The 25,787-nt window shown below is 44.5% G+C and overlaps 1 protein-coding gene across 5 annotated transcripts in view; it reads left to right on the plus strand.

The window, feature by feature from the left end:
• LOC105499669 (iron-sulfur cluster assembly factor IBA57) overlaps positions 1–25,787 on the plus strand; it is a 40,022-nt gene that overhangs the window by 12,663 nt on the left and 1,572 nt on the right. For 2 of the 5 annotated variants that reach the window (XR_011615232.1, XM_071081878.1), the window contains one exon: positions 18,324–23,413. The exons of 1 other annotated variant lie outside the window; for it this stretch is intronic. Coding sequence is in view for 3 of the 4 variants with exons in the window: in XM_071081878.1 (XP_070937979.1) it covers positions 18,324–18,351 (28 nt within the window). In the remaining variant the exon portion in view is untranslated. Of the gene's footprint in view, positions 1–2,112; positions 3,449–10,853; positions 10,944–18,323; positions 23,414–25,787 lie in introns of those variants that run through there. 2 more of the 5 variants (XM_071081861.1, XM_071081870.1) reach the window with 2 other exon arrangements.

The raw sequence follows: 25,787 nt of genomic DNA on the forward strand, positions 1-25,787 counted from the left end.
CCATGGGCTCCAAGCTGTAGGAGTGGTCCTTGGCTGCCTGAGTGCTCTGGCTAGATAGAGGTGGGCTCTGGAATGATGAGGTTGCATCACAGAGGCGTGCACCCAGCTGGGCCCTTATCTGTAAGGATTGGCTGGTCTGGGAGGGGCAGTCTCCCAGCCAGAAGGTGGAATTTTTTTTTTTTTTTTTTTAAATGAGACTGCCGTAAAACAGAGGAAGTTTTTTTGTTTTTTTGTTTTGTTTTGTTTTGTTTTTAAGATATCAAAACATGCTAAGGTACAGGAAAGAAATTGTAAGCACACACACACACAGTACCATAAACAAGGCCCAGCAGAAAGACATACAGAAGCACACACACCAATATTCTGATCCTAGAGTAAGCAGACACATCACATGGAATGAGGATGTTTAATATATTTAAATAAAACAATTTATGCACAGGAAGCAAGAGACTATAAAATGACCAAGCAGATTAAAAAGAGAACTTGTTGAAATAAAAATAGAATATTTTAAAAAATAATCCATGGTGTGTTTCCTGAAGAGTTGGGAACTGTTTGAAGAAATGACCCCAAAGTGCAGCTGGAAAATATAAGATGGGGTAAGAGACAAGACGACGGAGAATTTAGTATGGCATCCGCAATTTACGAGTAATTCCAGAAGGAGGGGAAAGAGAATATGGGATGGAGGCAAGTATTCAGAGAAATACGGCTGAGAACTTTCCCAAACCGATAGGAGCCCCTGCTCCTTAGGTTCAGGAATCCAGTGGCTCCCAAGCAGCATAGTTAAGAAGCTCTACCAAATAGTCATGTCTTGGGGAAAGTACAGAACCTCATGACAAAGAGATCTTGAAAGAAGGCAGAAAAGAAAGAGATTATCTGGAAAGAAGAAAATAAGTGGTTTATTAAAAGCAACATTGGAAGCCAGAAAGAAAGTAAATAATATCTTCAAAGTCCTGGGAGAAAATAGTGATAGCCTAGAATTGTGTACCCAGAAAAATCCATCTTTCAAGAATGAGGGGCCAGGCACAGTGGCTCATGTCTGTATTCCCAGCACTTTGGGAGGCTGAGGCAGGTGGATCACCTGAGGTCTGGAGTTCAAGACCAGCCTGACCAACATGGTGAAACCCTGTCTCTACTAAAAATACAAAAATTAGCTGGGCATGGTGGCATATGCCTGTAATCCCAGCTACTCGGGAGGCTGAGGCAGGAGAATCACTTGAACCCAGGAGGCAGAGGTTGCAGTGAGCCAAGATTGTGCCATTGCACTCCAGTCTGGGCAATAGAATGAGACTGTGTCTCAAAAAAGAAAAAAAAAAAACTAAAGGCATTTTCATACCAGGAAACCGTCCTCACTCCTGAGTTTGCTGCCAGCAGAGCCTAAAGTGTCTAAGGCATGTCTGGGCTTCTGGCAAGGGATCCTGTGGGGAAGCTGGTGATGGAAGAAGGAATGAATAGGCAGGAGGGTCGATTTGTGGGCATGTCTAAAACACCACATCTAGAAGCTTCTACTTAGAATGCCTACTTTTGGAGTTTATAAAAAAGATGCCACATGTGAGTTGGGAGAGAGGTGCGCAAACCTACAGTGTTCTGTAGTCCTCCTGGTTGGAAGGAGGGCATGGACACTGAGTTTAGCATCTGTTACTAGGCTTATCAAAGTTTTCAGATAATCTCTAGAAGAATGGAAATGTATCTTCCAAACTATAGAGGGAAGACCATGGAATTTAAAAGCCAGTCCTTCAAGGAGAAACAAACAACTCACAATTGTTGTTGGGAGGTGTTTTTTTGTTTTTTTTTTTGAGACAGGGTCTCACTCTTTCCCAGGCTGAAGTGGAGTGGCATAAACACACTACAAGCTCACTACAGCCTCAACCTCCTGGGCTCAGGTGATCCTCCTGCCTTAGCCTCGTGAGTAGCAGGAACTACAGGTGTGAGTCATCACACTCGACTAATTTTTTCTTTTCTTTTTTTAACTTTTTGTAGAAATGGGGGTCTCACTATATTGCCTAGGCTGGTCTTGAATTTCTGGGCTCAGGTGATCTTCCCACCTCCACCTCCCGAGTAGCTGGGACCACAGGGGCATGCTAATTTTTAAAATTTTTTGTTTTTAAATGCTAGTCTTCAACTCCTATCCGCAAGTAGCTGGGATTGGGGCGTGAGGCACTGTGCCAACTTTATGTTGAAATTGAATTGCCATTCTAACAGTGTTAAGAGATAAGGCCTATTTAAGAGGTGATTGGGCTGTGAGGGCTCCACTCTTAAGGGTGGAGTTAATGTTATGAAAGGGTGAGTTTAGCCCGCTTGTGTCTCTCTTGCCCTCCAGTGTTCAAAGCACCATCTTGGAGGCAGAACTCCCAAGTCTGCCAGTTCCTGAACCTTGGACTTTCCGATCTCCAGAACTGTGAGCCAGTAAACTTCTGTTCCTTATAAATGAGTCAGCCTCAGGTATTCTCTTGTAGCAGCACAAATGGAGGCAGACACTTCCTTTACCAATCCCATGGGAGGCCCACTCCTGTGAGCTGCCTCCAGCTCCCCAGGCCACAGACTCCATCCGGGCTCACCTGGAGCTGTCCCTGTCTCATCTGGAAGCTCTCCCACTCCTCTGCCAGCCTGGGCATCTCCACCCAATATGAGTGATGGCGGCTGATTCCCTTGCTTTAGCAATCTGGGAATAAGGAGTGTTTGCCTGTTCTCATTCAGGGGTCTCTGCATCTCCATACTTGCACAGATTGTGTGTACATACATTTTCCAGTCTTTCTGGTAAACCCCTGGGGTGGAGCTCTGGGCCACAGGGCAGGAAAGCTCAGTGTTGCTAGGAACTGCCAGACATTTTCCCAGAGTGAGTGCAGCATTTACATTCCCATCAGAAGTGTGCCAGGTTCCTGTCGTCCTGTGTCCTTGACAGCACTTGGTGCTGTCGGTCTTCTTAGTTTCCATTTAGAGATTTAGTGTTTAAGTTTTGAACATCTTGGGTAAACGCCTTGATTTGGGAAAAGTGAGGAGAAGGGTCTGTCTGGCTATGGGCTGTGGAGACCCAGGGCAGTGCTCCATGTGGGGCAGGGAGCCCAAGCTAGGACTGTGACTGGGCTGTGGGCACCTGGCCATCTCCAGTGTCCCCGTCTTTCATTTCCCTGGCAATGATGCTAGCTTAGTTTGTGCACACTGGCATTTGTGGGAGAAATGAAGGATTACTTAATACATTTTGTTTTATGTCAGACTCTCTCACAGTGAGAAGTTCTCAGGGACAATAATAGCAGGGGGTCCTGCTGAAGAAAAACTGGGAGATGGCTGAGCTCTGGTCCATCTTTCATTGATTCATTTATTTCTTCATTCAACCGTGTATTGAATGCTTATAGCCAATGAAAAGAAAATACAAGGTATATTTTATTGCTACGGGCTCTGTGGTGAAAAATGAAGCAGGAAAACTGGACGGGATGTGTGTGGTGGGGACAGGGTGTGTGTGGTGGGGACTGTGTGTGGTAGGGACGGATGTGTGTGGTGGGGACAGGGTGTGGTGGGGACGGGGTGTGTGTGGTGGGGACTGTGTGTGGTGGGGACAGGGTGAGTGTGGTGGGGACGGGGCGTGTGTGGTGGGGACGGGGTGAGTGTGGTGGGGACGGGGTGAGTGTGGTGGGGACGGGGTGTGTGGTGGGGACGGGGTGTGGTGGGGATGGGGTGTGTATGGTGGGGATGGGGTGTGTATGGGGGACGAGGTGTGTGTGTGGGGGACAGGGTGTGTGGTGGGGACAGGGTGTGTGGTGGGTGGAGTGTTTGAGGTGAAGACAGGGATGGGGTATGTGAGGGCACTGGAGGTATGGATAGCGGTTGGATGCCCAGCTGGGGGTAGGCAGTCTGGAGGGTCCTGGATTTGGGAGCTCAGATGTGTGGGCCACACAGACATGCTGGAGAAGGGCATTTGGGGAAAACGGCTGCAAGGGGTGGACACCTGCCCTCTGGCCTCACCAGCTGTGGACAGGTGTGTGCTGAGTGTGTTTCTGGTCTTTTCAGGAGCTCGTGCTGGGCTGCAGATATTGTTGTTTTTTAATTGAAACTTTATTGCCCACTGGACATGGTGGCTCATGCCCCCTAATCCCCACCTAACCCTAATCCTAATCACAGCACTTTGGGAGACTGTGGTGGGAGGATCACTTAAGCCCAGGAGGTCAAGACTGGAGTGCTCTACAATCGCACCACTGCATTCCAGTGGGGGACCCTGTCTCAAAAAAAAGAAACTTTTGTTGCCGTAATAGTTGTTGTAAGAAAGAGTACAGAGCGATCCCTTGTTCCCTCTGCCCAACTTTTCCTAACAGTGAGTCTTTGCAGAACACCACAGTCTCACACAAGGACATGGACTTCGATGCCATCCGATGGCCTTACTCAGCCTCTGCCCATCTCACTTCGTATCCCCAGGAAGATCCCTGTGTGGCCCTTCCACACCCATGGCTCTGACGCCATCTTATCCCTAATCCCTGGCAACCGTAGCCCATCTTCCATTTCTAGAATTTTGTCATCTCAGAAATGTCATATCCAGCTGTCCACGGTGGCTCACGCTTATAATTCTAGCACTTTGGGAGGCCGAGGTGGGCAGATCACTTGAGGTCAGGAGTTCAAGACCAGCCTGGACAACACGGTGAAACTCCGTCTCTACTAAATATACAAAAATTAGCTGGGCGTGGTGGCACACGCCTGTAATCCCAGCTACTCAGGAGGCTGAGGCAGGAGAATTGCTTGAACCTGGGAGACAGAGGTTGCAGTGAGCCAAGATCGTGCCACTGCACTCCAGCCTAGGTGACAGAGTGAGACTCTGTCTCCAAAAAAAAAAAAAAAAAGAAAAGAAACGTCATATCCATGGGGTCATTTAGGTGCCGCCTCTGGCACAAGGACATATCCTGGAGCTCTCTTCCAGCTGTTGCGTAGTTCGTTCCTTTTTATTTCTGAGTTGTTTTTCCTAGGGTGTGAGCCCCGTCTGTTTTCCCATCTGCCCATTTGTTTTGGGCTGAATCATGTCCCCCTAACAGTGTCATAGGCTGAAGCCATCATCCCCAGGGACTCGGAATGTGACTGTTTGTAGACACAATGTTCACAAACATGATTAAGTTAAAATAAGGTCACATGGGGGGGACCCTAGTTTAATCTGACAGTGTCCTGATAAAAAGAAGAAATCTAGACACACAAAAAGACCCCTGGGGTGCACACAGGGAGGAAAGGCCATGTGAGGGCACGGGGAGAAGGCAGGGGCTGCCAGCTGTGGAGAGAGGCCTTGGAGGAACCAGTCCTGCCCCCTTGATCTCGGACTCCTGCCTCCAGGACTGGGAAAATCAGTGTGTGCTGGTGGCCCAAGCCAGTCGAGGCAGCATTGAAAGACACATGGGTTGTTTGCAATTGTTGCTGTTACACCTAAAACTGCCACAAATATTCATGGTCAGTTTACTGTGTGAATGTGTGTTTTCATTTCTCTGGGCCTGGAAGTGTGATTGCCGGGCCATACAGTAACTGCCTGTTTTGTTTGGTAAAAAACTGCTCAGCTGCTTTCCAGAGTGTCAGTCCTGTTTCACCTTCCACCAGCAGTGTGAGTGACCTGGTTTCTCTACGTCCTCCCCAGCACATGGGGTGGTCACTGCTTTTTGTTCTCCTCATTCTGATCTAACTGTGGTGACCTCATGCTGTGATTTCAGTTTGTATTGCCTTGATGGCCAGTGTCGTCGAACACCTTTACACGTGCTTACTTGCCATCTGTACGTCCTCTTTGGTGAAATGTTTTTTCCCCGTTCTCTCTTTTTTTTTTCTTTTTCTTTCTTTTCTTTTCTTTTTTTTTTTTTTTTGAGATGGAGTCTTGCTCTGTCGCCCAGGCTGGAGTGCAGTGGCACAATCTCAGCTCACTACAACCTCCACCTCCCAGGATCAAGTGATTCTCCTGCCTCAGCCTCCCAAGTAGCTGGAACTACAGGCGCCTGCCACCACACCTGGCTAATTTTGTATTTTTAGTAGAGACTGGGTTTTGCCATGTTGGCCAGGCTGATCTCGAACTGCTAACCTCAGGTGATCCACCCACCTGGGCCTCCCAAAGTACTGGGATTATAGGCGCAAACCACTGCGCCTGGCCATTTTTTGCCCACTTTCTAATTGGATTGTTCATTTAATTCTCGCTGTTTAGCATGTCTTTTTTATTTATTTTTTTGAGACAGGGTCTGGCTCTGTTGCCCAGGCTGGAGTGCAGTGGTGTGATCTTGGCTCACTGCAGCCTCAACCTCCTGGGCTCAAGTGATCCTCCCGAGTAGCTGGGACTACAGGTATGAGGTGCCACACCCCGCTAATTTTTGATTTTGTAGAGATGGGGTCTCACTCTGTTGCCCAGGCTGGTCTTGAACTCCTAGGCTCAGACAGTCTTCTCACTTTGGCCTCCCAAAGTGCTGGGATCACAGGAGTGAGCCCCCACACCTGGCCTCAGTAGGTACTGTGATACCATATGTCAGATCCAGTCGATTCTCATTATTTGGCAGTAGTTACATCCGTGAAGTCACCAGGATTGCTGAAATAGCAAATTCTTATCCATCATTCAGCAGAGAAATACTGGCAAGGCGCCTGGGAGCCTCTGGTCACATTTAATCACCTAGTCAATGCATAGCCTTGCTTTAGGTGTGTTTTGTTTGAAGACACCTGGTTTAATACAGATTGCTGGTGCATTCATGTGCTTACGGCCTGGGGGCAGTGTAACTCATGCTTATCTAACACAATCTTCAGGAGGCATGTCATGGCCCTCCTGCACCTGGGATGCCAGATGGCACTTCAGCGTTGTGCTGGGAGGTGCCTTTAAATGTGAAATCACCCACAAAAAGCACAAAGCACAAACGTGTGGAAAATGTGGCACTAAATAGACCATGAAATGATGCTTCACAATAAGCCAAAAACCACAGGCAGGGTGCAACCTTCTCCACCCGAGCTGGGAAGGAGTGTGCCGGGCCACGCAGAGTTTCTCATTGCTGCCAAAGTCCGCAGACGACTCTAAACACTCCCAGAGGATTAATTTCGGGGTTCCAAGTATGTTTTATTGAACAGAATGCACAAATGACAATGGGAGACGGTGTCTGGGTTGCAATATTTTCTTCCCGTCAGCAGGATGCCCTCTAGTCCTCTTCACTGCGGCTTTCACAGAGCAAACGCTGTAAACATTTTGATGAGGTCCAATTGATTAAATTTCCCCTTTATGGATCATGCTTTAGGTGTCGGCTTTAAGAACTCTTTGCCTAGGCCTAGATTCTGGCCATTTTCTTCTATTTTTTTTTTTTTTTTTTTTCCCTTGAGACGGAGTCTGGCTCTTGTCGCCCAGGCTAGAGTACAATGGCACGTGCTTTTGGCTCACTGCAACTTCCGCCTCCTGGGTTCAAGCGATTCTCCTGCCTCAGCCTCCCGAGTAGTTGGGATTACAGGTGCCCACCACCACGGCCCGGCTTATTTTTGTATTTTTAGTAGAGATAGGGTTTCACCATGTTGGACAGGCTAGTCTCAAACTCCTGACCTCAGGTGATCCGCCCATCTCGGCCTCCCCAAAGTGCTGGGATTATAGGCGTGAGCCAGTGCACCCAGCCTCTTCTATATTTTCTCTACAAGTTTGTAGTTTTAGATTTTCTGTTTAAGCCTGTGATCCTTTTTTTTTTCAGTTGATGCATATTTTGGGGGTACATGTGATAATTTAATACATTCATACAAGTTGTAGAGATCAAACCAGTATACTTGGGGTGTCTTCATCACCTGCACCATTTGCCTTTATGCTAGAAACATTTGAATTACTCTCTTCTAGCTATTTGGAAATGTACAATCAAATACTGTAAACTACAGTCACCCTACTGCTCTCTGAAACAGTAGGTCTTATTCTGTCAAACCAAGTATTTGTACCCATTAATCAACTTATCTTATTTCTACCTCCCCACCCTCCCTGGCTTCTGGGACCCACCAGTCCTCTCCATCTCCATGAGGTCCACTGTTTCAGCTCCCATATGAAATCGAGAACACATGAAATTGTCTTTCTGTGCCTGGCTTATTTCACTCAACATAAAGACCTCCAGTTGCGGGCCAGGCACAGTGGCTCATGCCTGTAATCCCAGCACTTTGGGAGGCTGAGTTGTGCAGATCACGAGGTCAGGAGATGGAGACCATCCTGGCTAACATGGTGAAACCCCATCTCTACTAAAAATACAAAAAATTAGCTGGGCGTGGTGGCACATGCCTGTGGTCCCAGCTGTTTGGGAGGCTGAGGCAGGATGATCACTTGAACCTGGGAGGTGGAGGTTGCAGTAAGCCGAGATCGTGCCACTGCAGTGGCACAATCTTGGCTCACTGTACTACTCCAGCTTGGATGACAGAGTGAGACTCTGTCTCAAAAAAAAAAAAAAAAAAAAAAAAAGACCTCCAGTTCCGTTCATGTTGCTGCCAGTGATAGGATTTCCTTCTTTTTTTGTGAGTGAATAATGTAGTATACATCCACTGAGTATAAGTACCATATTTTCTTTTTGTTTGACCTGGAGGCTAACTCTGTCATCCAGGCTGGAGTACAATGGCGCGATCTCGGCTCACTGCAACCTCCATCTCCTAGGTTCAAGTAATTCTACCTGAGCCTCCCGAGTAGCTGGGATTACAGGCACCTGTCACCATGCCCAGCTAATTTTGTATTTTTAGTAAAGGTAGGGTTTCACCATGTTGGCCCTGGTGGTCTTGAACTTCTGACCTCAGGTGATCCTCCCACCTCGGCCTCCCAAAGTGCTGGGATTATATTTTCTTTATAATGTGTATGTAATAATGTGTATATGTAATAATGTGTATAAGTACCATATTTTTAGATATAAGCCATTTTCACTGCAGTGAGATACTTCAGTATAGTTTTGATGTGCATTTTTCTGATGATCAGTGATGTTGAATATTTTTCTGTAAACCTATTGATCATTTGTTTGTCTTCTTTTGAAGAATGTCTATTTGAATCTTTTGCCCATTTTAAAATCAGATTACTGTATTTTTTTTCTGTTGAGTTGTTTGAGCTTCTTATATATTCTGATTATTACTCCCTTGTCTGATGGGTAGTTTGCAAATATTTTCTCCCATTCTGTGGATTGTCTCTTCATTTTGTTTTCTTCGCTGTGCAGAAGCTTTTTAGCTTCGTGTTTGCTTTTGGTTGCCTGTGCTTTTGAGATCTTACACAGGAAACATTTGCCCACACCAATGTCCTGCAGAGTTTCTCCAATGTTTTCTTCTAGCAGTTTCATAATTTCAGTTCTTACATTTAAGTCTTTAATCCATTTCGAGTTGATTTTTGTATATGGTGAGAGATAGGGGTCTAGTTTCATTCTTCTGCATATGGATATCCAGTTTTCCCAGCACCATTTATTGAAGAGACTGTCTTTTCCCCAGTGTATGTTCTTGACACCTTTGTCAAAGGTGAGTTGGTTGTAAGTGGTTGGATTTCTATGTGGGTTTTCTGTTCTGTTTCATTGGCCTATGTGTCTGTTTTTATGCCAGTACCATGCTGTTTTGGTTACTATAACTCTGTAGTATAGTTTGAAGTCTGGTAATGTGATGCCTCCAGGTTTGTTTTTTTTCTTAGGATAGCTTTGGCTACCCTGGGTCTTTAGCTGGGTGTTTTGTGGTTCCATATAAATTTTAAGATTTTTTTTCTATTTCTGTGCAGAATGTCATTGGTATTTTGATAGGGATTGTATCAAATCTGTAAATTGTTTGGGCTAGTACTGTCATTTTAACAATATTAATTCTTCCAATCCATCATCAGAGAATATCTTCCCATTATTTGGTGTCCCCTTCAGTTTCTTTCATCAGTGTTTTATAGTTTTCCTTGTATAGATCTTTCACTTTGGTAAAATCAATTCCTAGGTATGTTATGTTCTTTGTAGCTGTTATTATCCATGGGATTGTTTTCTTGATTTCTTTTTCAGATTGTTTGCTGTTGGCCATGCTCCATGTGGAGATAATTTTTGTATAAGATGCAAGGTTTTGGCTGAGGTTCACTTTTTCCCTTTTGTGACTGTTTAATTGCTCTGGCACCATTTGTTATAAGGGCTGCCCTTCTCCACTGCATTGGAGCTGCACCTTTACAGAAAGGAATCAGTCTTGCATATTTGAGGGGGCTTTTTCTGGGCTCTATTCTGTCCCATTGATGTGTGTGTCTGTCCCTCAGTGGATGCCACACTGCCCTGTTTCTGTGGCCGTGTATGGTAGAAAGACTCACCAGCAGGTACAGCAATTCCTCCCACTTCCTTCTTTTCTTTCAAGATGATTTTAGCTGCTGGGGGTGGTGGTGGCTCACACCTGTAACCCCAGCATTTTGGGAGGCTGAGGCGGGTAGATTGCTTGAGCCCAGGAGTTCGAGAGCAGCCTGGCCAACATAGTGGGACCCCGTCTCTACAAAAAGAATACAACAAAAACAATAAAAATTCACCTGGCATGGTGGCAAACACCTGTAGTCCCAGCTTCTTAGGAGGCTGAGGTGGGAGAATCGCTTGAGCCTGGGAGGTCAAGGCTGCAGTGAGCCAAGATTGCGCCACTGCACTCCAGCCTGGGTGACAGAGTGAGACCCTGCCTCAGGAAAAACAAACAAACAAAAAACCTAGAAACAAAAAAATAATAGTTTTAGCAACTGTTGTGCCTGTGCCTTTCCATATAAGTTCTAGAAGTAGCTTGTCTATGTCCATGAAAACCCTTGCTGGAATTGTGATAGGAATTGAATTAAGTGTGTAGATCCTTTTGGGGAGCACTGGCTTATTCTGTGAAGTGGGCGATAGTCATGGCCCCTCGTGGCTCCCATGTGGCCCCGGTGGAATCCCAAGATTCATGACACAGTCTTCCTTTTCTTTTAGGCTCCGATTCTTGAAGTGCTACCAGATAGGCAGCATCCCTATGGGGTCCTTGCCAACAAAGCCCCTCTGTGACCATATTTTGGTCTTTAGGTAAGAAAAGACTGGGGCTGTGTGACCGTGGCTGAACTGGAGTGCCACAGGGCTTCGACAACTCTCAGGACGTCCTCTGGATCCCTGTGGCCTGTGTCCTGGCCATGTGCCCCAGAGTTGGTCCTCATGCCTCATGGCCCTGCTATTATTTCTGCATTGGGAGAGCCAACCTGTGGGGCCCAGGCAGTGTGGGCAAGATCACCCAGCATTCAGATCAGGGACAATAACAGGCGTGGCCGTGGTCCAGCAGAGGACCAACAGTTACAGCTGGGAGAATTAATTTAATGTGAACCCTGACCTTCCTCCCCTGACCCTTCTGAGAAATCTCAGAGCAGTGTCTTTTGAACCAGCGGCTTCTCTGGTTCATTTTGCTGTGATACAACAAGATGGCTTCCCGGGCATGAGTCCCGGACGTGAGTCCCAGGCATTTGGCTGCATTTCTGAGGCTGTGGTCACCAGGGAGCAGCCACGTTCTCCCGACGAGTCCCTGCAAGTCAGAGCCCAGCTTTGTGGTCTCAGCTCACTTGGGGTCACTTGAGGTGGCCTCTGGGTGGGGACACCCCAGTGCCCTTGAGAACGGAGCCATCTGTGTCCAATGGTGACCATGGGGTGGCATTGAACAGAGGCGTGTCTCATGTGCCTGGCTGGAATGCAGGAAGAAGAGTTCTCAGAATTGATGAAATATGAGAAATGAATTTAAAAATTTTTTATTTTAAAAAATTATGGTGAAATACATACAAAAGTACCCTTTTAAACCATGTTTAAATGTCTCATTCAGTGGTATTCAGTACATTCACGTGGTTGTGCAGCCACCACCCATCTCTAGACCCCCTTTGTCTTCCCAGCCTGAAACTGTTCCCATCAAATGCCAACTCCCCATACCCTCCTCAGCCCCTGGAACCACCATTCTCTCTTCTGCACCTGTGACTGTGACGACTCCAGAGGCCTCTTATGAGTGGAATCACATGGGATTTGTCCTTTTGTGTCTGCTGCATTTCATTCAGCATGTTGTTGTTATAGCCTGTGTCAGCATCCCCTTCCTTTTCAAGGCTGAATACTATTCCATCATGTGGATGGCCTGGATTGTGTGTATCCATTCATCTGTGGGTAAACACGTGGGTTGTTTCCACCTTTGGTTACTGTGAGTAGTGGTGCTGTAAACATGAGTGTGTAAATATCTCTTCAAGACCCTGCTTTCCATTCTTCTGGGCAAAGCTGGGCATGTTGGCTCACACGTGTAATCCCAATGCTTTGGGAGGCTGAGATGGGCGGACCACTTGAGGCCAGGAGTTTGAGACCAGCCCAGGCAACATAGTAAGACCCCCATCACTACAAAAATAAAATGAAATTCCTCTGGGTATCTATCCAGAAGTGGAATGGCTGGATTATGTGGGAGTTTTGTGTGTCATTTTTTGGGGAACCTCCATCCTGTTTTTCATGATAGCTGCAGCATTTTACATTCCCAGCAACAGTGTACAAACATTCCCGTTTCTCCACATCCTTGCCAACACTTGTTATTTTCTGCTTTTGGATGGTGGACATCCTAATGGATATGAGGTAATTTCTATTTTATTTTATTTTATTTTATTTTATTTATTTTATGTTTTTTATTTTTTATTTTATTTTATTTATTTATTTTTTTAATTTTATTTTTATTTTTTATTACTGTTTTGAGCCTGGGTCTCACACTATCGCCCAGGCTGGAGTGCAACCTCTGCCTCCCAGGTTCCTGCCTCAGCCTCCCGACTATCTGGGATTACAGGCGTGCACCACCATGCCTGGCTAATTTTTGTATTTTAGTAGAGATGGGGTTTCACCATGTGGCCAGGCTAGTCTCAAACTTCTGAGCTCAAGCTCACCTGCCTCAGCCTCCCAAAGTGTTGGTATTACAGGCGTGAGCCACTGTGCCCGGCCTGGTACAAGGTAATTTCTCATTGTGGTTTGATTTGCATTTCTCTAGTTATTATGTTGAGCACCTTCTCATGTACTTTTTGGTTGGTTGTGTGTTTTCTGTGGAGAAGTGTTTATTTGAGTCATTTGCCCGTTTTGAGATCAGATTGTGTGTCATTTTGTTTATCCATTCATCTGATGCCTGGGCTGCTTCCACCTCATGTCCGTTGTGAGAAGTGCTGCTCACATCACCCCGGGTGGACAGACAGTTCATTCTGTTTTCAAGCAGTCACTGACAGTGTTGCAACTGGCCCTCCTCACAGCGTCGCAATGTACTTGAGGCCAAACCCAACCAGCCCAGGAAGGACCCCCGGGTGGGGGCCCATAGGGTACTGGGTCTGCAGTCTTCCACTGTGGGGCAGGGCAGGGGTACTGTTCAGAAACTGTCCTTAGCGGAGGAAAATGACGCTTTTTTCCCTGCAGTCTCCAATAAGCGTTCTGCTGCAGAGAATGGAGGGCTGGCTGAGCCTGGGTGGGCTGTCCCACTGCGAGGGGATTCCAAGAGGTGAGGGTTTGCATTCCTCCTGCGGGCACACAGCCTGCGGGCACACACCCTGTGGGCACATGGCCTATGGGCACATGGCCTGCGGCCCGGGCGCCAGGTGGACGGGTCAGCAGAGGCGTTTCTTGGATTTAATGTCCCGACTGGGAATGGGTTGAGCCCCCTCTGTGTATTGGCCACACCTGTTCCTTTCCTGTCACAGGCCTTTCCAAGTCCCTTGTCCTTCTCGCTGATTTTGTAGGCATTATCTGTGTATCCTTGTCAATTCTATGTATTGCCTGTATTTTCGGTCAGTGTGAGGCTTGTCTTTCACTTTCTTTAATGGTGTCTTTTGGGACAGGAGTTTTTAATTCCAATGCAGTGAACTTTTATTTATTTTTCTAAAGGTTTGTGCTTTTTGTGCCTTGCTTAAAAATTCCTTCCCTGCCCTGACCTCATGATACTAACTTCTAAGACTTCTGTAGTTATACCTTTCTATTAATGAATGAATGAATGAGAGGGTATTGCTCTGTCACCCAGGTTGGAGTGCAGTGGCGCGATTATGGCTCACTGCAGCCTTAAATTCCTGGGCTCAACCAATTCTCCCACCTCAGCCACCCAAGTAGCTGGGACCACAGGCATTGCACCACCATGCCTGGCTAATTTTTGTAGTTTTTGTAGAGACGGGGGTTCGCCATGTTGTCTAGGTTGGTCTTGAACTCCTGGGCACAAGCAATCTGCCTGCCTTAGCCTCCCAGAGAGCTGGGATTCTAGGTGTGAGCCACGGCGCCTGGCCTGGACCTTTCTTCTGTAGATTTTTAATCTACTTGGGGTTGGTGTGGCTGTATGGTGTGAGGTGGTTTTCTGGTTGACATAACTAGCTGCCCTAACACCATTTACTGAAAGTTCATCTTTCCCCACTGATCCAGGGTGCACTTTGTTCAGATTCCATGCGTTCACCTGTGTGAGTTTGTTTCTGGACTTCCCATTCTGCTCCACCCTGTCTGTCTACTTTTGTGCTGATAACCATGATGTCTTAATTACTGTACCATGAGGATCGTTCTTAGTAACTGGCATAATGCTGTCACAAGCTAAGGTCTTCTTCAAATAACATCTTGACTTATCTGTGTGAATTTTAGAGTCAGATTTTTTACAGTCTGTTTACACACATACTCATGCACACACACAATAGCATTTTGATCAGCATTGCATTAAATGTGTAGGTCAAGTTGGGGAGAACTGACATCTTTGTGTTACTGAGTTTTCAAGTCCAAAAGCAGTGCATATCTCTCTGCTTATTTATGCCTACTTTAATTCTGCAAAGTTTGTATAATTTTTCTGAAGTCCTTATATATCTTTTGTTAAATGTATTTATTTAAAATAATTTTAATATGTGGCAAAAGGCATCCTTGCGAAATTGCATTTATCTAATTTTTTGTTACTGATGTTTAGAAATAAATTTGCTAAACTTTAAATGTTCGGGCTTTTACTTTAGACAATCATCTGATCTTAAATTAATGACAGTTTTGTTTGTTTCTGGTAATCTGTAAATGTTGAGTTTTTTTCCCATTCCTTTCTCTGATGAATCAGGTTAAATAGGGGTGCTGGTGCCTCACTCGGCTCTTGATCTTAAAGGAAAGTTCATCATTGTTTTACCACTTGGTCTGGTGGTTGTTGACATTTCTTGGTAGGTCTTCTTTTTGAGGTTGAGAAAGTTATTATAACTGGAAATCCTAGTTTGCTAAGAATTTTTTTTTTTTAAATCACAAATGGTTGTTGAAGTTTATCAGTTTTGGGGAGTATGAATTGAAATGATGATTATGTTTTTTGAGGAACTTGTCCATATCACCTGTTTTCAAATTTATTTTTACAAATTTGATACAGTTTGGATCTGTGTTCCCACTAAATCTTACATTGAAATGTAGTCCCCAGTGTTGGAGGCGGGGCCTGGTAGGAGGTGTTTGGATCATGAGGGCAAATCTCTTTAACACCTAGCTTTGATCCTCTGAACTGGAGTGCTGCATCCTTGAGACAACCCCACACTCATGATGGAGTGAGAATGACAAAGGCAAACAATACCTCAACATCACCATGGAAACCACTGGGACCTCAGGAGTCATAAGAGGGCCCCAGGGACCCACAGGCTGCTGGGATCACACTTTGAGAACCACAGCTCTGCTGTTCTGATCAGCTCCTTTTACTTGGGCTCTGTTTAAGATTTCGTTTTAAAGTAGGATTCAGGAGCCAGGCTGAAAAGTTCAGGATGAAGGGGGATGCCTGAATCCTAGGCCTGCTGCTCAGTACGTGTTTGAGGCTGCACCTGTCCTCAACTCAGCTGGGACCTGTTATTTTTTAACTGCAAATGGGATGTGTATTTGTTGAATAAAACTTAACAGTACAGAAGCACACAGAGTAAAAAGCCTGTCCATTTTTCTATATTCTTGAAGGTCACCATGGTCAGCAGTCTGTGCTCACTTCCAAATGCCTCTGTGCGTGCAGACACAGATGTTTCTACTCACACACTTATATCCACACACACCACCTTCAAGTGGCCCTTTTCCCATCTTAGCTGGGGTTGTACCCTCGATGTTCTGCAGCTTGCCTTTCCATGCTGGGTACAGTTGTCATGATGGTGAATTTTATGTGTCAGCTTCACTGGGCCACGGGGTGCCCAAACATTTGGTCATACATCATTTCGGATGTATCTGTGAGGATGTTTCTGGAAGAAATTAGCATTTGAGTCAGTGACTGAGTAAAGCAGATTGGTTTTCCAGAGTTGGGTGGGCTTTGTCTAATCAGTTGAAAACCTGAATAGAACAGAAAGGCTGAGTAAGATGGAACTCCTCCTGCCCGAATATTTTGAGCTGGGGCATTGATTGGTCTTTTCCTGCCTTTGGACACAAACTGAGACATTGGCTCTTCGTGGGTCTTGAGCCTGCTGACTTTCGGGCTAGAATGGTACCGTGGGCTGCCTGGGTCTTCAGCCTGCTGACTGCAGATCTTAGGACTTCTCAGCCTCCATAGTCATGTGAGCCAGTTCCTTATAATCACTCAGTCTATCAGTCTGTCATCTATCTATCAGTATCTATCAATCATCCATCTCCATCCATGTATCCAATCTATCTAGATCCATTTATCAATCTTCTGTACCTACCTGTCAATCATCTATTTATCATATCTATCCATCCATCCATCTCATGTATCATGTATCTTACTGGTTCATACAGAACCAGTGAGAGACACTTATATCCATCTTCTGTTGTTTCTGTTTCTCTGGAGAATCTGGACTAATACAGGTGTCATCCCCAATCAGTGCATGAGGGTCCACTGCATTTTTTTCTGTGATTGCTCCCACCTTTGACAGACCTGTCCTGTGATTCATTTGATTCTTCCCTTGGTGATTGAGTTTGTTGCCAGTTTTTTTTTTTTTTTTTTTTTTGCCAGCATCAGCTGTCTTGAATATTCTGTTTTTAAAAACCTTATTTTGTAGAGACAGAGTCTCCCTGTGTTGCCCAGGGTCGTCTGGAACTCCTGGCCTTAAGCAGTCCTCCTGCCTCAGACTCCCAAAGTGCTGGGATTACAGGCATGAGCCACTGTGCCTGGCCTTGAATATTCTTGTATCTGTATCATAGTGCATGGGTAAGAATTTCTGTAAGTCACCTGTGTAGCAGACATCTTTTTCAACATTTGTTTTTGATATCTTTTGTTGGATAGTCATTTTACATTTTAATGTAATTAAATTTATTTTTTTTCCTTATTTGGGATGTGTGCTCTTTTGGTGAGTCTTGAAGAAATACTTTCTTGAAAATGTTCTCAATTGTATTCTAAAAGTGTTTGTTTTACTTTTTTTTTTCAGTAGAGTTTTAAAATTTATCTCAGCTTAATTTTAAAAAATTCCATCCCCTACTCCCCCCGCAGACCCTGGCCACCATCAGTCTACTTTCTGTTTTTACGGATTTACATATTCTGGATATTTCATATAAATGGAACCATACATATAGCTTTTTGTGCCTGGCTTCTTTCACTGAGCATCATGTTTTCAAGGTTCATCCATTTTGTAGCATGGATCAATAGTTCATTCCCATCTGTGGCTGACTAATATTCCATTGCATGAAAACCCGTATCTTGTTTATCCATTTGTCTGTTGATAGACATTTGGGTTGTTTTCATCTTTTGACTATTGTACACCATGCTGCTGTGGACAAGCAAGCATGTATAAATTTTTGTGTGGACATATGTTTCAATTCTCTTGGGTATTTATCAAGCAGTAGAAATGATGGATTCTATGGCAACTCTGTGTTTAATCAGCTTGAGTTTTGTGTATGGCATTGTATTTATTTCCTAGGTCTGTTGTAACAAATTGAATGGCTTAAAACAATAGACTTTATTCTTCCATAGAGGTCCCAAATCAAGGTGTGGGAAGGGTCATTGTTCCTCCAGAGGTTCCACGGGACGATCCTTCCTTGCCTCTTCCAACTCTCAGTGGCTCCAGGTGCCCCTGGGCTTGTGGGCTTGTAGCCACATCCCTCCAGTCTCTGCCTCTGTCTTCACATGGCCACTCTCTTCCTGTGTGTCTCTACATCATCTCATCTCTGTGTATGTCTGTCTCTGTGACTAAATTTCTCCTTCTCGTGAGGACACCAGTGATTGGATTAGGGCCCACCCTGAGGACAGCATCTTAACTTGATTGCATCTGCATAGCCCCCTGTCCCATCCACAGGTTCTGGAAATGAGGAGTTCAACATACCTTTTTGGGAGGACACCAGTCAACCCATGATAAGTGTGAAGTAGTACTCCAGTTTTATTTCTTTTTAGAAGAAATAAACAGCTTCCTGTGTAGGTTCTTAGCACATTCGAGAGTCAATGCCTAGAGAGTAGAGACTGTTTCTTGCTGGGACCGTTTTCTCTGCACATTTTCCTTAATGGCCCTGTTCTCTTGACTCTTCTAGATGGGCTAGCCCTGGCGCTGGCTGTTGAAGAGCTAGCAGTGGCCACATGGAAGCCCTGGACAGCTTAGTGGTGTGCCCTACAAATGACTCTGTCCAGGGTATCCCCCAGCACAGCAGTGGGACAAGAAAACAATGACGGGATGTTGCATGAACTGACCCTCAGAACCTGATATCCAGGAGAATGAACATGAATTGGGATCTTGAAGTTCTTCAGAAAGATTAGAGTGAGCAGTGGCCCTGAGTCACTCTGTAGCAGTCATGGCAGTGAGAAGAGCCACTTTCTAACCATAATGGAATTGCAAGATTGCCAAATTAAGTCACCCAGTTAATTGTGGCCCTTAATTTTACTCTAGGAATCTGTGCTGTCCTAATCTTAGCAGAAAATTTCCGGGGAGACATGGCAGCTGTTGGGGGCAGGAGGAATCACCGTGTTCCATGTGACCACTGGTTTCTACAGGCTCTAATTTTAAATTATGACAGGGAGAGAGAAGGCTGAGAACCATGCTGCTGACACTGAGACAAGGGTTCCCAGAGATTCATTTTCCTTGGACATGGCAAAAAGACTTTGCACAGCCTTTTCAAAGATTTGGCAAATACTGTGGGCCAATTTTTATATGCATTTTTTGGCATTTATTTCAGTGGATGCAGAATAAATTATTAAAATTCCTGCACTTACTTTACATTAAAAAAAATTCTTATACAGGCTTTGCTTCATGAAACCCTTTATCAAGTTGTTTGGTTATTTTTTGATTTTCACCCGAGTTGATAATTGCAACTGAATTCATCTTGAACATTGAGAAAACAGTAAGGACCCATGAGATAATTTTTAGAAGTCAACCAACAGTATCCCAGTCCTCGCTAGCAGGTGGTTTAAAGCATCTTTCAGAATTTGAAATCAGTTTTAATGATGGTCACTAACATGAATCATGTTAACATAATTTTAAGCTTGTTGCACTTAATGTTCTGATTGAGCGTTTTAAAAGATTCTGTTTTAATTGCTGTTTTGGTGAGAAGAAATGATTCAGGAGGTCTGTGCTTTGTTACCTGTACCCACGTGGTACTCAAGGTTGGGTGAGGGAAAGATGAGCAGTTAAATGCACAAAAGTGGGAATTCCAGATCATCAGAGTCATTTAATTTTGTTTTGGACAAGAAACGTTTACATGCTGAATCAGTCTGCCTTTTTTTTTTTTAAATCCCATTGTCTCATGGTATCCATTGTTTCCAATGAGAAATCAGCTGTTAATCTCAGTGGGCTGCCCTTGTATGTGAGGACCTGGTTTTCTCATGTGTATGTTGGTGTGCCTAATGGTGTCCCATATTTCTTTAAGGCTCTGTTCATTTTCTTCATTCCATTTTTTAGATTGCAGAATCTCTATCAATCTATCCTTAAGTTCTGACTCTTTTTTTCCCCTGCCAGTTAAAAACCTACCATTGAACTCCTCTATTGAGTGTTTTATTTCATACATTGTACTTTTCAACTTCAGAATTTCCATTTGGTTGTTTTTATAATTTCTGTTTCTTTATTCTGTATTTGATGAGACATCATCATTGTACCTCCCTTTGCTTCTTTAAGTGTGGTTTCCCTAAGTTCTTCAAACATATTTATAATAGCTGCTTTGAAATCTTTGCAAAGTCCAACATCTGGATCCTCTCACAGTTTATGTTGTCTGTTCTCCCTTTCCCTCCATTATAGGTCATACTTTCCTGTTCTTTACATGCCTTGTAATTTTCATTTTTTGTTGAAAACTGGATATTTTAGGCAATATATTGTATCAACTCTGGATTCTGATTCAATTCCTCCCTCTCTTGGATTTCTTTTTCAATTGTTTGCTTATGTATTTGTTTAGTGACTTGGCTATTTACCCTGCAGTGTGACACTCCTCAGAAGGTGTGATCTTTAGCATGCACAAAGTCACCCTGGGATGACAGTGATTTTAGGATCTCTCTCTCTCTCTCTCTCTCTCTCTCTCTCTCATTAGACTGGGTCTCACTCTGCTGGCCAGGCTGGAGTACAGTGGTGTGATCATGGCTCAGTGTAGCCCCCACCTCCCAGGCTCAAATGATCCTCCTACCTCAACCTCCTAGGTAGCTGGGATTACAGGTGTGAGCTACCATGCCCAACTGGTCCTTAAAAAAAATTTTTTTTATAGAGATGGGGTCTCTTGATGTTGCCCAGGCTGGTCTTGAACTCCTGGCTTCAAGCAGTCTTCCCAGCTCAGCCTCCAAACTGTTGGAATTACAGGCATGAGCCACTCTTCCCAGCCAGGAGAGCTCTCTTTGACTGTCTCTTTCCCTAGTCCCTCTGTTAAACTGTCTTATTTAATGCCACCCACAGCTGTTAATATTGGCTGATTAATCTACTGTTTTGAGTAATGCCCTGGGAACATAAATTCCTCCATTGTCTTTTGGTCAGGGGGTCATTTTTGTTTTGCTTTTCTTTTTAATTTATTTGTATTGATACATAACTGGGTATTTATCCAAAGGAAAGGAAGTTAGTATATCAAAGGGCTTCCTGCACCCCCATATTTATTGCAGCAGTATTCATAATAGCCAAGATGTGGAACCAACCTAAGTGTTTACCAGTGCCTGAATGGATAAAGAAAATGTGGCATATATACACAACGGAATGTAATTCAGCCATCAAAAAGAATGAAATCATGTCATTTGCAGTAACACGGATGAAACTGGAGGTTATTATGTTGAGCAAATAAACCAGGCACGGGGGTCATTTTGACCCGGTCTTTGAGGTTTGTTCTGACCCAGGACATTCTTCTTAGCTGTGTCCTGTTGAAGTTCCTCTGGTGAACTAGCTGGCCTGAGATTGAGCTTGTTGGTCTTAGGTAAGAGGAACAGTTGTTTTCAAGAGCACCCTTAGGGTTGAACTTCTTTTCCCATGTGCTGTTTCAAATAGTCAGTTCCTATGGGGAGTGCTTTAGAACTTTCTGTTCTTATGAACTTCTTTTCCCCTTTGGCAAATCTTGGAGTCAGTTTTCTGGGCAGTGGCAGCCTGTGGTCTTCGTGGTTTGCATCAAAGACCAGATATACATGTCCTTTAATTCCACAGACCCTGAACTGTTCCAGTAACCCAGATGTGGAGTATCTGACTGGGAGCTCTGTGACAAGGCTTGGTGGTATGCAGAGTCGGTTTCCAGTAAGATTCTGCAACTATTTTTCTAAAGACACACACGTACCTGTTTGAGCGGGAGCCAGGCATGGCTGACTTCCCCACAAAAGGGATAGGGCTGGATGTCACTAAAGGCCGGGCCCTCTGCTCATGAGGCTCTCACACCATCTTAGGAGTGAAGCTGACAGGCCTCTCAGACTTGGCCTTCTCTGGCACAGGTAGGATTTAAAAATGAGGCACAGACTCTTCCTATGCATGTGTGACATGCTAGAGATATGGCCTTTAAGACCACATTCAGGGCCGGGTGTGGTGGCTCACGCCTGTAATCCCAGCACTTTGGGAGGCTGAGGCAGGCGGATCATGAGGTCAGGAGTTTGAGACCACCCTGGCCAATATGGTGAAACCCCGTCTCTACTAAAAATACAAAAATTAGCCATGTGTGGTAGCACACACCTGTAGTCCCAGATACTTGGGAGGCTGAGGCAGAAGAATCACTTGAACCTGGGAGGTGAAGGTTGCAGTGATCCTAGATTTCACCACTGCACTCCAGCCTGGGTGACAAAGCGAGACTCCGTCTCAAAAACAAAACAAAACAAAACACATTCAGAAACCTTCAGGGAGATTAAAAGAGGCATAAATACTTCAAAGCCAGGGTAATTACCGACCCTGTCTGCTGAGGCAACATACAGTGGCATTGTGAAGAAATGCACTCCTGCAGCAGAAAGCCACTTCCTTACAGAGTCCCGTCCTGGGGGATGGGTTTCCCAGCGCTCCCGCACTTGGGTCTCTCCCCAGATCTGCTCTTTTCATTCATGATGCAAACTCTGCAGGGTTCTGACCACAGGCTCGCCTTTGCAAAGACAACATGATTTTCCTTCTAAAGCTCAGCCAGAGCTACCCCCGTGCTTCAGAGGAACGGGTCCCAGCCTTGTGATCGGTGGGCATGGAGTTCTGGCATGCTGAACCCTTGCCGTTTTGTGATTGGTTGTCTCAGTGGCTAGCTCTTCACTTTTCCCCCATTCTTCTTATTGTGTTAAAATACAGAGAACACAACATTTACCATTTTGACCATTTTAAGTGTCCAGTTCAGTGGCATTAAGTGCATTTATGTGGTTGTGCAACCATCACCATCACCCATCTCCAGAGCTTCTTCATGTTCCAAAGCTGACAATCTGTCCCCATGACGCACCAATCCCCATACCCCCACCCAAGCCCTGGAACCCCCATTTTACCCTCTGTCTCCGTGGGCATGAATCCTCTGGGGACCTCACAGGAGTGCAATCAGTCTTTGTCTTTCTGTGCCTGGCTTATTCACTCAGCATAATGTCCTCAAGAACTATCTCTATTGTAGATGTTACAAATGTCCTGCTTTTAAAAGCTGAATTAAAAATAAACTGAAGGCCCAGTGCAGTGGCTCCCACCTGTAATCCCAGCACTTTGGGAGGCTGAGGCGGGTGGATGACCTGAGGTCGGGAGTTCGAGACCAGCCTGACCAACATGGTGAAACCCTATCTCTACTAAAAATACAAAATTAGCTGGGTGTGGTGGCGCATGCCTATAATCCCAACTACTTGGGAGGCTGAGGCAGGAGAATCGCTTGAACCCGGGAGGCAGAGGTTGCAGTGAGCTGAGATCGCACCATTGCACTCCAGCCTGGGCAACAAGATAGATAGATAGATAGATAGATAGATAGATAGATAGATAGATAAAATAAACTGAATAGCCGTCCTTTGTGTGTATCCACCACCTTTTGTTCATCCACTCATCTGTTGATGTACACTTGGGTTGCTTCCAGCTCTTGGCTGTTGGGAATAGTGCTGCAATAAATATGGGTGGGCCGGCTGCGGTGGCTCACATCTGTTACCTCAGCACTTTGGGAGGTGGCAGCAGGAGGATCACTTGAGCCCAGGAGGTCAAGACTAGCCTGGGCAACATAGTGAGACCCCATCTCTATTAAAAAAAAATATATATATATATATATATATTTTTTGAGACAGAGTCTTGCTCTGTCACCCAGGCTGGGGTGCAGTGGCCGGATCTCAGCTCACTGCAAGCTCCGCCTCCCGGGTTTAGACCATTCTCCTGCCTCAGCCTCCCGAGTAGCTGGGACTACAGGCGCCCGCCACCTCGCCCGTCTAGTTTTTTGTATTTTTTAGTAGAGACGGGGTTTCACCGTGTTAGCCAGGATGGTCTCGATCTCCTGATCTCGTGATCCGCCCGTCTCGGCCTCCCAAAGTGCTGGGATTACAGGCTTGAGCCACCACGCCCGGCCTAAAAAATATTTTTAAATTAAAAATAAAGTGGGTGTACAAATATCTTTTTGAGACCCTGCTTTCAATTCTTTTGGGTGCATACTGATAGATAGAATTGCTGGGTCACATAGGGATTCTATGTTTAGTTTTTTAGGAACCATCATACTGTTTTACACAGCGGCTGTGCACCAGCTCTTTATTTTAATAAACCTTCTACAATGTAAAAGTGAAATAAATGATCGTATTTAGTAATTGTCATTTTTCTCTCTATAATTTACCTTATCTAAAAAGGTAGCATTTTCCATTTTATTTCCCATTCTTGGTGTGACTGCCTAATTTTGTAATAGATGATTTAAAAATTATATTTTGTCACCATAGAATGAATATATATATATTTAGCAGCACAAACAGAAAAACCAAGAGCTTCTATCCCTTGGTCTTGAAATAGAAACAAAATGGACAAACCTATTTCAAATTAGGATAACAAGATAATTGAAATAAGAGATCTTTTCCTCCATAATAGCATTTTCCTAACATGTGATCTAAAGAGGAAGGTGCTGAGGTAGGCCCAGGAGAAAAATCCCAGAAAGACAAAGGCCCTGTTATTTTTATGGTGTAATTTAATACACATGAATAACTTTGTAAATTAGGTGTTTTTCAAAACAGCAATAACTTTCCTTTGTTTTATGCTACCTAAGTGTGTGGTGTCTATCCAATATGTTACTAGGGTACATGTTCACTGTAGCTATTCATGATAGCCAAGATATGGAATCAACTTGAATGTCCAAGAAAACATGGTATATATACACAATGGAGTATTATTCAGCCATCAAAAGAACGAGATCCTGTCATTAGCAGCAACGTGGATGGAACTGGAGGCCATTATGTTAAGTGAAATCAGCCAGGCACAGAAAGGCAAATATCGCATGTTGTCATTCCTTTGTGGGAGCTAATTTGCACTGTGTAGACATATATCAAAACATCACATTGTACACTTTAAATATGTACAATTTTTATTTGTTATGGATCAATAAAGCTGGGATTGGGGATGCAATGGTATAAAAACTAACTCTGCTTTCTACTTGTGCAAGTGCAAGATTCTCATATGGGCAGTTGTATCCAGACTTTTTTTTGTGTCCTTCTCAATGTTTAGCCTCTTACAGTAAAAAAAAAAAAAAAAAAAAAAATCTAAACTCAAGACTATGTTTGGGTTTCACCAGTTCTCACTCATGTTGATTTCATGGAGGTGGAGAGTTGAATGATGGTTACCAGAGACTGGGGAGGGAAGCGGGAAGGGAGATGAAGAGAGGCTGGTTAATGGGTAGAGACACACAGTCAGAGAAAATGAATCAGTTCTAGTGTTAAGTAGCATGGTAGGGTGACTGTAGGTAACAATAATTCATCATATATAGTTGGCCCTTGAACAACATGGGTTTGAACCACTGGGTCCACTTATACGCAGATTTTCTGGAACCAAATGGGAAGGGAACCAACAGTGTTCTCTGGATGTCAAACCTGTGTATATAGGGAGGGCCAGCTTGTCCTATATTTGGGTTCCACAGGGCCGACAGTAGGACTTGAGTATGCACAGATTTTGGTATATGCGGGGGTCCAGGAACCAGCTTCTCGTGTATGCTTCAAAATAGCTAAAAGAGAAGATTTGGAGTGTGAAGAAATGATCAGTGTTTGAGGGAATGGTGTCATAAACCCTAACTTGATCATTACACATTGTGTGCAGGCATCAGGACATCATGTGTGCCCTGTAAATATGTACAATTATATATCAATAACAAGTCAGTAAAATTAAAGCAATAACTTACTGGGGTAACAGTCAGATTTACTTGCTCCAAACAGATTTTACTTTACTCCTGATATGTTACTAGAGAAAGTTTACTTTGAAGTAGTGTATTTGTAAGCAACCCAGCTGCAATGAAAGGAGGTATTTCCATTAAAATATACAGAAGTCTTTAATTATAATTCATTTCTGGCCAGGCACAGTAACTCATGCCTGTAATACCATCACTTTGGGAGGCCAAGGTGGGAATGATCGCTTGAGTCCGGGAGTTCAAGACCAGCCTGGGAAACAG

Source organism: Macaca nemestrina, chromosome 1, assembly GCF_043159975.1.
Source record: "Macaca nemestrina isolate mMacNem1 chromosome 1, mMacNem.hap1, whole genome shotgun sequence".
NCBI lineage: Eukaryota > Metazoa > Chordata > Mammalia > Primates > Cercopithecidae > Macaca > Macaca nemestrina.